Raw genomic sequence first — 13,243 nt, forward strand, 5'->3', positions numbered from 1 at the left:
ACGTGTACTTCACTTGAGTACTGAGGTATGTTTCTCAAAGTTCTACTCTACCAGATTTACAGGTGTATTGTACTGGACAGATATTTTTCTGTTTCCCTTCAAGCTGTTTTCTCACATTAACCTTAGACAATCTTGGGAGCATCACATAGGATACAGTTGCTGTTAGTCGCATGTGGCACAAAGCAGGAAATAGTCTGCTTCCAAAGCAATCACACTGCCTGGAATACTGATTTTGGGGAGGAGGCTGCCAAATGTACAACCGTACAGATGTTGAAGTGGAAATTTGACTTCTATGGCCGTATTGTAAGAAGTTATTTCTTTGTGTGAAAAGAGTGTGAAGATGATAAACCTTATGATAAACAGTGTTCAAGGTCATGAGGCACTTTGTGTGTCTTGAAATAATTCTCAGAAAATCAGCTTGTTTTCGATGCTCAATTAATTTTTCCACAATGGAACCACATGATGTCGGTGCCCTATTTAATATAATGAGCATCTTATTAAGCACAGAAAAGCAGTCTCAGCAAACTAAAATCTAAGTGTATTTGTATGATAGAATGTTGCACTACTCCGGCCACCCAGTGCACTCGCTTAACATTAAATCTCATTTTATAATTGTGAGATATACATTTGTTTCAACATACCTGCCTGTCAGTGATTCTTTAATACAAACAAACAAAAACAAGGTCTAAAATTTGTTTACATAAAAAAAAAAATATGATCCTCTTTGCGTGGTGTATTGTTCTCATGCCTACAGAATAGTGCAGTACTAGAGGCCTGCTTGCAGTCATCCACCCAGTGACTGAGGATTTATAATTGTCTTGCGTTCCTGTGCTGCCATCTAGTGAAGAAAAGTGAGAAAGGAGTAAAATGAAGACAGAAACTCACTTTTTCCAAACTTGAAGCTCAGTTAATTTCACCAAATCAGACAAATTGTATACAGGAGACAAAAATCATTACAGGGCAGGTTTACAATAACTTGTGTGCAGATTAACATATGTGCAAACAGTTTTTTTTTTTTAGCTGTAGAGCCACAGTAACTAAAGATGCATATATCTGAGTGAACAGATAAAGTTATATGCCAAAACAAGCTTTGGTGACTTAGGTATATTCTCTTCTGCATATTTATATAAAAACATGAAAAGCATTTAGCCTGAAGCCTTCACTTCACTCAAGCAGGAACGCTGGTGCTACTGTAGTGATGGCCAAATGAAGCTTTCTGAAGCATTGAAACGCTTCATTCCTCGAAGCCTTTCAACAGTCCTCTCTGGTGACATCTGGTGGCCAAAAATATGAAGAGCAGCTTGAATCAACCAAATAAAATGAACTGCTTCATTATGACCTCTATTATGACCGTGTGAAAAAATTGTTATGTTTATTTGTTTAATAAATAATTTTCATCAATAAACTTTCCTTATTTAAACTGTGGTGTGGTCTATCTTTGCTTGTGACTTCTTGATGTTGGTAAATACAATGGATGAAATGGACATGAAAAAAGCATTTAAACTGCATTTCAATGCAAAACAGAGAAAAAAAATATCCCTGGCCAAAATTGGGCAAAGTGCCATTTTAAGTACTTTAAGTACATTTTCAAAATGGTATTGTCTTTAAAAAAGAATAATAATAATAATAATAACAATTTCAACATAAAGTGCAGCTTTTCTTCTTAAAAAATAAGGCAGAAACATAAAAGTTTATTTGACCAGCTTCACCTTTAAACTCTGAGTAACCTTAGCCAACATTATTTTGTATATTAGGCTAAAACACGGTGATCATCAAACATTTTATTGCAAAAAATAACAAACCCATTGGACTCACAATACCTCCATGCTTATTTACTGTCCGTCTCTTTCAGCCAGTTACTTAGACAAACTAGCCTGTTCACATTTTTAGAGCTCAAGGCAGCTCTATTTTTGTTACTATGTGATCTGCAGGTGAGAACAGTCTCTCACGTGGGACAGAAATGGCAGGACTAATGAAGTACTTCCGGGCCAGGACATACAGCTTTGGGTGGGTTGCTGCTTGACTGGAACACCACTGCAGCGTGGAAAGTCTGTCTCACTGATGGATGATTCTGCTCTGTAGAAACTCAGGGCCCTGTTACACAGGGCTTCCTCATCTGAATCACAGTCTGAAGACAATGAAGAGAGGAGGCGGCTCTTTGTGGTGGCATCGTCACACTGTTCCTGCAACAGGGTCTCAAGGCTGGTCCATGGTGTGATGCAGGTGGCAGAAAGCAGGCAGAAAGCTAGCGCTAACAGCTCCCACAGTTTCTGTGCTTGTTGCAACATGTTACGCATTTAGATGATACCGTAAGGTTGAAGTGCTTTGGTGGTATGCAAACTCTTTTTTGCATTTTGCACAAAACCACGCTTTTATCAAAGCTTCCGTCGGGTAGTCTTTTTAAATGACATTTGCCTCCGATCAGTCGTAGTAACGTGCTATCTTCTGATTCTTCATTTTTGTAGCTGTAAAATCGTGCATTGACAAAAGTTCCCCTTTGCTTGGAATGCAAAGTACGATTAAATGCGTAAATTTTTTAACACGTTATTTTTCGAATTAATTGATCGCTATTAACGCGTTAAATTCCCATCCATAATTATAATAATTGTTTACTCAATGTCCTTGATTCTCTAGTTGCTGTAAAAACCCAGTTTCCTTCGCGTGTTCTGCTCCATGGTTTACCATTGACCTCTAAGCATTGAAGGTCAGTCTAGGCCATCTTCTCTTCATAATATACATCCTCCCTCTAGGGAATCAAATTTGATCTTCAGTTTACCTGTTTTGCTAATGACATCTAGTTCTATCTCTCCTGCAGGCCTGATTCCTCCTCCCTCCCACCTTCTTCCCTTGGAGAATGCCTATCCGAATTAAAATCCTGGTTCAGCTCTAATTTTCTTAAACTCAATGAGGATAAAACTGAAATCCTCCTTATTGGCACTAAATCTAACCTATAGCGGCAACCTTCGGTCCTTCTTTGCCGCTTCTGCAGAACGTAAAGTTTCTGACTCGTTAAGTCTCTTGGATGCCTTCCGGTAGCAAAAAACGAGGCGAAGGAAAAAAGGGGCAAAACATTTATTTTCCTTACAAATCGAAAGGTACAAAACAAATGCCTCTGGTGGGAGCTCCGTTTATATTCCCTTTGTGTTACAACAAAAAATGACATTAAAACAGCGACGGTCAGAAAACTGTTGCTCCACGTCCTGCTTGCTTACCTAACCTTTTACCCACACCCCTCCGCATGCGGTCAAATACACACCCCCTTTACGACATCCACCAACACTTTACAACAACAACAGACTAACAAAGCAGGATTAATTTATGGAGCACAGCATATTACATTATAACCTAAAATGATCAAGATTATAATAAAAACTTAAAGATCATGACAAATACTTAAATATGGCATGATGTAACTGAGTAAAATATTGGCCTGGACTTGGCTCCAACATAACCTTTTGAAGCCAAATCATTTCTCACTCACTATTGATGACTCCACAGTTTTCCCTTCAACTCAGGTTAAGAGCATTGGTGTCATCCTAGACAGTTCACTATCCTAGAAATCTCACATCAGTAATCTCACTTGTTCTGCCTATTTCCATCCACATTAACCGATTACGTCCTTCTTTCCACCCAGTCTACGCCCATTCTCGTTACTTCCCGCATTGACTATTGCAATTCTCTCTTGCATGGTCTCCCCCAAAAATTCCTCCATAAGCTTCAACTGGTTCAAAACTCCGGATTATTACAAGAACCCCCTCCTACCAGCTTACCTTTCTGACCTGTTAAGCACTACCTCTTCTATCCAGCTTGCTGTGCCTTCTTTCAATCTCAGCACTATGGGGAAAAGAGCTTTCAGTTGCTCTGCACCCAGGCTGTGGAACTCTCTAGCCCCAGATGTAAGAAACACTTGTTCTCTCCCTCAGTTTATGTGTTTTATTCTATTGTTAAGTGTGCTTGGGTGTCTTGAAAGGCTCTTTTAAATACATTTTTTTTATTAATATTATTTTTATTATTGCACAACAGCCAGGTGAGGATAAAGGGGAGTGGTCACTGTTGATCTGTTAGCAGCTTTTAGGGTTTTCTGCGCCTGTAACAGAAAACCGAGTGAATCACAATCTGTAGTTATGTATTCTGCTGAAAACAACACTTTACTCAGAGGCGATGCAGAAAGTTGACAGCTTACTTGGTGACTGCATGATGCTCCAACCCAGGTCCCAAGTTTGATCCAGCCCTCATCGCCACAGCCACAGAGCACTGCGAAGAGGGAAAAGATTAGGACCTAAATCTATTTGCAAGTGTTCTGAATAGCTCAGCCTGATTCTGATACTAGAAGGAGAATTTTTTAATCAGCTTACCCTCGTCTCCACATCAGTCAAAGCTCTATCTCCACTGGCTGACACGCCTTCTGAAGACTTCCTCTTCCGCCTTCAGAGATTGATACGTAAAAACATTAGCACACCTTCAGCAGCTTGGAATCATATTTAACAACTTAAGAAAATGTAAGACTCAGGAGGCACGTTAGGTAATGCATGTACAATTATTAACAATATTAGCAACAATAACAATATTAACAATACTAGTTTGTTTGTTTTTTTACAAAATTCACAGCAGTAGTGAAATAAGATAATCAAAATGTCCGATGCTGTGTCCTGCTGTTATGAATTAAATAGAATAAGAGATGAGTTTTTGCTCAACTGAGCTATCAAGTTGATCTCAGTCAAAGACGTACTCTAGAACAATCCCAGCACAGAAAGCAAACCCTAGTTTTTTTTGTTATCCTGTTATTACAGAGTGAAATATATTTAAACCTCAGCAACACAACGATTATAACATTCCAGAATGGAAATAAACTTGGTGGTTAAGTCTTATTTTCTATTAAGAAGAAGAAAAGTATTATCTGTTTTTTGATAATGTGGCAGTATCCAGAAATCCAGTTCACCATATGGAACATTATATGGTCAGGTAACACATCTAAAAATGTTAAACATTTTTTTAGGGTGCAAATTCAAGACATTTTTATAATTATAAATTATTACCTTGGGACTGTAGTGAGCTCCTGTTTCAGTGTCTCAATGTCAGTGAACTGGACAGCTTGCCCCCCTCCTCTCGTTTTGATGACATCGCCCTAAAGAAAAAAAACCCCAAAAAGAACCACCATTAGATATCTTTGTTATTTAATATTTAATACAGTGCGAAGCCCTTCTTGTGATCAGTAATTCAACCATCACAAGAGTTTCCTTTCTAAGGATAAGCATGCACGCTACTACAATCATGCAACAGAACATTGAGAACCACTTTATAGAAATTATTTAAATTCACTTCTTAAAACGGACAAACTTATTCGAGCAAAGTGTAAAACAAACAGTTACAAAACCACACTGACTCAAACTCAAGTTGGCAAATATGCTGCTGGTTTGCTGAAAACTTGCCAGTGTTGGGGAGTAACGGAATACATGTACCGCCGTTACGTATTTAAAATACAAAATACGAGTAACTGTATTCCGTTACAGTTACCGTTTAAAAAGGTGGTATTTAGAATACAGTTACTTTGTTGAAATAAATGGATTACACTGCAGTACTTTCCTGTTTCATTTTGTCGCGGGTCAGGACTGTTTGGGTTTTGTTTGACAGCTACGTTCTGTTGTCCCAGGCGGCAGCGTTACGGTTGCCATGGTTACAGGGCGATGCTCTCTCTCTCTCTGCGACTGTGTGTTTCCTGGGTGAGAGAGGCCTTTTCGTTGTTGTTGTTGTTGTTGTGCTAAGCTAACAGGCAGAATGCTACAAGCATAGCTCTAAAGAATGTAGCATCATGGGCAGTGTAGTCCGTGTTGCAGGGAGAATGGACTGCCACACACGTTATGGGTCTGTGAGCGCGAGGAGGGAGAAAAAGGCGAGTGGAAAGGTACGAGTTGTCATCGAGGAAAAACGGGAGCTGGAAGCATGTAAATATAATAATAACCACTGCAGCCAAGAAGAGTGCCTGACGAGCCCAGTTGTAAGTAAGCTATTAAGACTCGACTGTACACCGTGTTCGTGTTTTCCTCCGAAACAATAAGTTCCGTTGGAGCAGCCTTTCAACGCCTCTCTCTGTCTCTCGCAAGAAAAGTTGACCCACACAACAAAGTAAAGCTATTTTTCGGCTACGAGCCGACAGGGACCCCGCCGTATTAGTCAGAGGTCCCTTTACTACAGTTCGGAGACGCGGACCTTCAGTAACAGTAATAAATCACACAGCAATAGTACATTCACGTTGTTGTAAAAAGCATGATAATATATTAAGTAATCCAAAGTATTCAGAATACGTTACTGCCATTGAGTAACGTAACGGAATACGTTACAGAATACATTTTGGGGCATGTATTCTGTATTCTGTAATGGAATACATTTTAAAAGTAACCTTCCCAACACTGAAACTTGCTAATATAAATGTCTGCATGAGTAAGGAAGTGTAACCAAATATATCATTCTGAATATCAGTAATATGCTGTGCTGCATACTTGACCTTTATAAGTTTGGTCTGTATCTCGCCGTCGGAGGCAACTTCTTGGTGCGTTAGCACGTATCTGTCACACTTGGACAGAGCCTTCTCGCTGGGTGCAGACACCTGGATGGCGTTGGGGATGACCGGCTGCAAAACTGTGCCCAAGTCCATGCTAGACGATGGCTTATGGTCCACCCACTTCTCCCCACCAGCAGAGCGGGAACAACGGTGCAGCAGGCGTACTGGTGTTGTCGTCTGAACAGATCAATGGGAAATGATTTAAAAAGGGAAAAATCCCACAAACAGAGTGAACAAAAACACAGAACTTGACAAAGCATTACAAAGCTTGACAAAACAAATCATAAAACTTATACATTTTGGGGGGCAGGGTACCCCACACCCTAAACTTGTAGGAGCCAAAATCCTGACACATTACAACCTCATGCTGCTGCCTTTAGCTAACTCACTGACCCTGTATCTTCTTTCAATTAGGTCTACATGAAATGAAGGGGAAGGGAAGCAGTCTCTCTCATCCACTCTGCTCAAGCACACAGCTCTCCTCCTGGCCCGGCTGACTGAAGTGCCCGTTGAGGCCTGGGGTCTTGTGGGTGTTCTTGTGGGTGTACTAGGGGAACTGTAACCCTGCATGCTGTCCTGAGCTGCCTGCTCCTCACATGCAGATCTAGCCACAGACAAAAAGGTACTTCTGCTGGGGACGGGGCAGGTGAGCCTTGGGTTCACAAAGTACAAAGTTCATGTTTTTCCCCATACCTGGTGAAAAACATGAACACTGAAATGTATATTTACTTAAGCTGAGCTAAAATGTTCTGTGAGTTGATGCAAATTTATCTGCAACATAATTCATTTTACAGTTTGTCTTATTTGTTGTAAATTCAGTATCTTTGATTTTTAAAACTATAGATTCAGACCAATAAATTTAGAACAACCTACTGAGAAATCTACAGCATCAAAATAACTCTTACACATTCACCAGGAATGTAATTTCCTCAGTTTCACAGTGGTACTTAATTGCTGAAGGACTACATGATCATATGCATGAGGCGTTTATTATAACCTGCCTGCTGCTGTGGCACTGGGATTAGTGATGTTAGTAGATTAAGAGAGACGAGTGCAGTAGAATTTAACTTTGAATGGGCAGAATACCATTCAACACCCTTAAAAACATTCATCATTATGGTTTTTAAACACAACATACAGGGACAGGTGAGGGTGATGCTGATCTCTTTGGCGGTAGGCGGTCCTCTTTGGAGGGTCGCTGAGAACGGGGCTGATGCTGTGGTTGTGGTAGAGGCTGTGGCTGCGTCTGACGGGGTGGAGGTTCAGGGCGACCTGGAGTCTTGCTCTCTGTCACGATGGCCTTGAGCTGCTTCAGCTTTTCGTCTTTCACCCACAGCTTATTTTGCATCTCAAGCTGCAGTGCATTAACACGTCTCTCCTGCACAGTGAGGATATTGCAAAATGTTCAAATGCAATATTATCCAAGTTGCTTGAATAAGACAAATTAGCTTCCACTATAAAGACTAAAACAATGACCAACAAGGGCTGTTTGCAAAACTGATAGCAAGATCTAAATTTTACACACATTTCAAAGTAGGTCTTTTTTTGTTTGTGGTCTTTATTGGAAATCTATACATTGTTGAATAAAAGGAAAAAAAGATATTTGAAACTCACACATTCTTTCTCCCACTTGAACTGGGTGTCCGAGATCACGCCATGCATGCGCTGCTCCATGCGTCTCTTCTCTGACAGCTCTCTCTGAAGCCTCTGCTCTCTGGTTTCCAGCTCATGCTGCAGCGAGCGCTTGTCATCTTCAAAGATTTTAGTTGTTTTCTGCAGGATGTCAATCTGAAACAGAGACATTAATATTAAAGAAAAAAAAGTGACAACCTTTAAATCTGCAGCGTGAATGGATTAGTCTCCCACCTTGTGTTCTTGCATCTTTGTTTTCTTCTCTAAACGTTCAATCTCTGCCTTGTTGCCTTGGATGATTTTGTCTTTCTCTATCAGTTTGCCGTTTTGTTCCTGAATAAAGTTGTCTTTGGAAATTAGGCTGGTATCCAGTTCTTGGAGCACAGGCTTCATCATGTTGGCTGAAATAACATCAAGAGAAATGTGAGCCAAGAGAAAGAACACTATTCAAAAACGGATCTTTCAAAGCCAAAAAGTATCAGGTGAGCTAAAATGAGAACAGACACCTCTTTTACTGTAGTCCTCAATCAGCATCTGCTTGATCCTCTGCCTGTTCTCCAGGGCTTCAATCAGCCTGGGCAGCGTGATGTCATCATGTGGGTCAGTCAGCTCACAGGAGGGTAGAGATGGGAGACTGAGGATCAGAGTGTTTGCAGCAGCAGCAGGCATGTCTACAGAAGACAAGGAATCACAAGTCCTTAAAGCAATTGTGTGGTTGTTAATAATCATCACACACAATACTGTTAAAACATTTACACAATAGTAGTTCAGATTAATTGTGTTTAATTTTAATGGAAATTACGTTTGCAAGAGTTTGGCTTGTCCGGTAATTTGCATGTTTTGTGTTTCCAAAGAACTTCTTGAAAAATAATGCATTCTCTCATTTTCAAATTAAACCTTTACACATAGTAAGTTGATGCCCGAGTTTTCTAAAATTGTGAATACAAGGCTGAATAATACTTTAAATGTTGCTACAGTTAACTATGGTAAATGGACTGTTTCTTATATCGCGCTTTTGTACACTGAGCGCTCAAAGTATCTTCCCCAAGGATATTTGGCATCCAGACTGAAGCAGCCAGGGTTCGAATCACCAGCTTTGCGATTAGCAGATGGCCTGCTCTTCCTCCTGAGCTACAGCCACCTCCAACTACAATTCTCCTTGAGATGATAAAATGAAAATGAAAAGTCCATGTAAAAGCTGCCACTGTGCAGCCATCTTATTTGGGCTGTTATTTTGAAGTATCAGCTAAATCATTGTTGTAATTTCAGAGAAATGATGCATTATCCTGACATTTCTGGCCATTTAATATACAATTCACAAGCAACCGATGACAGTGGGAAGAAAAACTTCCATTTAATAGGAATAGGAATGAGGGGATGAGGGGAGGAAGACAGCATAAAAGATGTGCTGTGGAAGAGAGTGAAAAGAGGTTAGTGAAGAAGCCCACAGCAGCCAAGACGTATTGCAGCATAAACAAGCCGCATAATTAATGGACAGTTTACAGTCATCTGATGAATACCAAACTATAAGAAAGTTTTAAGCCTAATCCTAAAAGCAGAAAGAGGGTGTTTCAAATTCAAACTGGGAGCTGGTTCCACAAAAGCAAATATGCCCTCTTCTGAGATGCTGTTGGCACTCTCGCTGTTCTGGATCAACTGAAGGCTTTTCAGGGAGCTTTTGGGACAAGTTGATAATGAATTACAAGAGTCATAGTAATAAATGCATGAAGTAACTTTTCAGCATCACTCTGACAGAGGAGATTTCTAATTTTAGAGATACTGCACAAACGCAAGAAAGCAGTCCTACATTTCTGTGTGAAGCACTTTGTGATCTTTGTCTTGAAAGGTGCTATATAATCTGAATTTGGAAGCACACAAAAATGTGTCCAGTGGATTATTAAATATAACAACAATTACCAGAAGTGGAAAAACCCTCATTATACACTTGGTGTTTAAAAGGTTGAGTGTAAAACTTCAGTGCGCCTAAATTTAGGCTAATCACTTGATTAATAATAATAATGGATTGGATTTATATAGCGCTTTTCAAGGCACCCAAAGTGCTTTACAATGCCACTATTCATTCACTCTCGCATTCACACACTGGTGGAGGCAAGCTACAGTTGTAGCCACAGCTGCCCTGGGGCAGACTGACAGAAGCGAGGTTGCCATATCGCACCATCGGCCCCTCTGGCCAACACCAGTAGGCATGAGGGTAAAGTGTCTTGCCCAAGGACACAACGACCACAACAGAGAGGCCGGGAATCGAACCGGCAACCTTCCGGTTACAGATATGCTTCCTAACCCCCTGAACCACGGTCGCCCCAGGGTGTTAAATAAATAAATAAATAAATAAAAACTTAAGCACAGTATTAATTTTTTTTACCAGGAATTATTGGGCCACTGCGTTCTTCCAATCTGTGAGACAGCTCATCTTTGAATGCCTGGTTTCTATGATGACGGCCTGGAGTAGCGCTACAGATTGGTCTGTCCGCTGGCCTGGCCACTTCCTCCACTTGCATCATCTCTGCAAACTGCACCAAAAGCTACACAAACAGAGCATTTCCTTTATGTCTGGAAAAAATAAATAAATAAATAAAATTTCGGGTTAATTAAAAAGACACAAAGTAAGAGGGCAGGGTCAAGTTACCAGGGTTTCCTCATAGTCATCAGTCTTGGGATCGACACAGACAACCATTCTAACTTTTCCCTCTCCATCGAAGTCATTTTTAAACCGGTGGGTTATTTTGGAGCTTCCAAACAGCTCAAGCCGAGCTGTTTGTCTGATACTCATTTCTATTCTTGGCCATTCTGGTCAGTTTCAATGAAAATCTTAACATCTTTAACTCTGCCACCTCCAGCACTGCCTCCCATCTTTTTTGTCAGTGCCACTGTCTCCAAACCATACATCATAGCAGGTTTCACTGCTGTCTTAAAGTTTAAAACCTCAGTTAGATGGCAGTCAGGTGGCACTCCTCTCAATAAAACTCTTCCAGATGAAAAAGTCTAAATCTGTTGCCTTTGAGGAAGAAAACTGATGGCTGCAGAACGAAACTGTGGGCTCACATTCAGGTTGAAGAGAAACTGTCCAGAAGAATTTTCACTCTGTCAGTAAATTACTCCACTCTAGGTTTAAACATTCCCTTACTGGAATTTTTTTCCCACCCAGTGGAATGTATGAGATTCACATCTGTGCTGTCTGCCAAGTTGACCTTCTTTAAGAATTCAGGGACACTCACCCCAACTGGGTCCGTCTGGTTGCTGGAGGGTTTTTTTGGAGGAGGCCTGCTGGGGGTTTTAACCTTCCTGTAAAAGTAAATAAATACAAAGTCATTCACAATTCAAACAGAAGCGTAAGCGTTAACAATTAATTACTTTATAATGGCTTAACAAAGCCACTTGCTAGATGGCTAATTAGCCCCCTGCTAACAGTAAAGCAGAGCGTCAGCGTCCGTTGTTAACTCCTTAAACTTAAATTCACCATTTAGTGACAGGGTAATACACACAAACAATATAGCCTGCCTGCAACATATATAATATAAACCTATACTTACACTTCTCTCGTCATTGTTACGTGGTACCTATGCTGAATTCACCGTTTCTATTTGTCTAGTTTTAAATCGTTCCTCCACCTCGACGCCTCTTCTTCTTCTTTTAAATTTGATTGGCGGTTGGCAAACAACTGAAGGATGCATTACCGCCACCAAAAAAACCCTCAAATCCTCCCAAACAATTTACTTTCTTTTAAAAACTGAATTAAGGCCTGATAACTTTCACTTCTTGAGACCATTTGCAGTAAATCAATAAGATCTAGCTTCATTTTTATGTGTCTGAGGTTTCGGGTCAGTTGTCTTTTCTCCACCTGATACTTCTGACAATATAACATGTTCTCTAGTTTCCTCTTCTCCACAGTAGTCACATTTCCCTGTATTATGTTTCCCTATCATGAACAGTGTAGTGTTCAAACCAGTATGTCTTATTCTCGATATGACCACGATATGTACCACCTCCTTTCTCCTACTCCTTCCTGTGGTTCTCATTTCTCCTACTCTCCGCTAAATTTTATAGGAGAGTCCCCTCCTTTCCCCCTCCCACTGTTTTCCCATCTTTTCTTCATTTCTTGCCTTACAATACTCTTTATCTCTGTCTTACAGAAGTTAATAACCAGGTCAACTACCCCATGTTTTGTGGTTTCCTTCGCAGCTCTATTTGCCATTTCATTTGCTTTTACTCCACAGTGAGCCGTAATCCATAAAAAGACAGCTGTAAATCCCATCATTTGTATTATGTAAAGTGTTTCCTGAATTCCTGTTAGAACATCTGCTCTACTTTCCGAGTGGCTACACTGTAAACTGGCCAATGACGAGCTTGAGTCTGAACAAATGACTGATTGTAACAGCCTCGTGTCTTCTATCCACTGAACAGCTAACAGAATTGTGAGCATTTCTCCAGTCTCCTTCTCCGACAGTCCATCATTGATCCTTTTCCCTATTTTGACTTTAAACTCCAGAACAACACTGGTTTGACTGGCTGTATTCTTCGATGCATCTGTATATATTTGTACATAATTATAATACTGGTCAATGTAAACCTGTATGTGAGTTTAAACTAAATGCCCTTCCTCCCAGCAAGGTTTCAGTACCTCTTGTGTTGGGTGATCCTGTCCATGTCCCTGTAGATTTGCCCAGTAATTGAGTGTTAGCTGTTTTCTTCTGATTCCTAGTGGCATCTCACCCATCTCTACCTGTAAAGCTGCTGTTGAGGTTGTTTTAAATGCACCTGTGCAGAGTCTTAGTGCCTGATACTGACTGAAGTCTAACTTTAAAAGACTTGTGTCAGCCACGAAATTATATGCTACACATCCATAATCTAACACTGATCTAATCAACCCAGTGTGTATGGCCCTCAAAGACTTCCAATCCGCTCCCCAGTCCACCCCAACTAAACATCTCATTATATTTAATACCTTTCTGCATTTATCCACTATTTTCTGAATGTGTACAGCCCATGTTATATCCAGCCACAATCCCAGAAACTTAAATTTACTTGTTCTTT

At 40.4% G+C, this 13,243-nt stretch overlaps 1 protein-coding gene across 2 annotated transcripts; it reads right to left on the reverse strand.

Moving 5' to 3' along the window:
- Positions 1-954: 954 nt before the first annotated feature.
- Positions 955-12,137, reverse strand: LOC146664954 (kinesin-like protein KIF23). Of its 2 annotated transcripts, none has more exons than XM_085412327.1 (12): positions 11,743-12,137; positions 11,428-11,494; positions 10,575-10,734; positions 8,698-8,862; positions 8,426-8,592; positions 8,174-8,347; positions 7,698-7,937; positions 6,503-6,736; positions 5,037-5,125; positions 4,356-4,425; positions 4,184-4,254; positions 955-4,087 (listed from the first exon to the last, which is right to left on the reverse strand). In XM_085412327.1, exons 1-12 carry the CDS (start codon positions 11,754-11,756, stop codon positions 4,072-4,074), a joined length of 1,467 nt encoding a protein of 488 aa, XP_085268453.1. In that variant the 5' UTR covers positions 11,757-12,137; the 3' UTR covers positions 955-4,071. The 2 variants fall into 2 exon arrangements, with proteins under 2 accessions (XP_085268453.1, XP_085268454.1); XM_085412328.1 differs by having other exon boundaries at positions 956-4,087; positions 10,575-10,762; positions 11,743-12,130.
- Positions 12,138-13,243: the final 1,106 nt, after the last annotated feature.

This window comes from Rhamphochromis longiceps, linkage group LG7 (assembly GCF_057381845.1).
Source record: "Rhamphochromis longiceps isolate RC_006_pf linkage group LG7, R_longiceps_female_GT1.1, whole genome shotgun sequence".
Taxonomy (NCBI): domain Eukaryota; kingdom Metazoa; phylum Chordata; class Actinopteri; order Cichliformes; family Cichlidae; genus Rhamphochromis; species Rhamphochromis longiceps.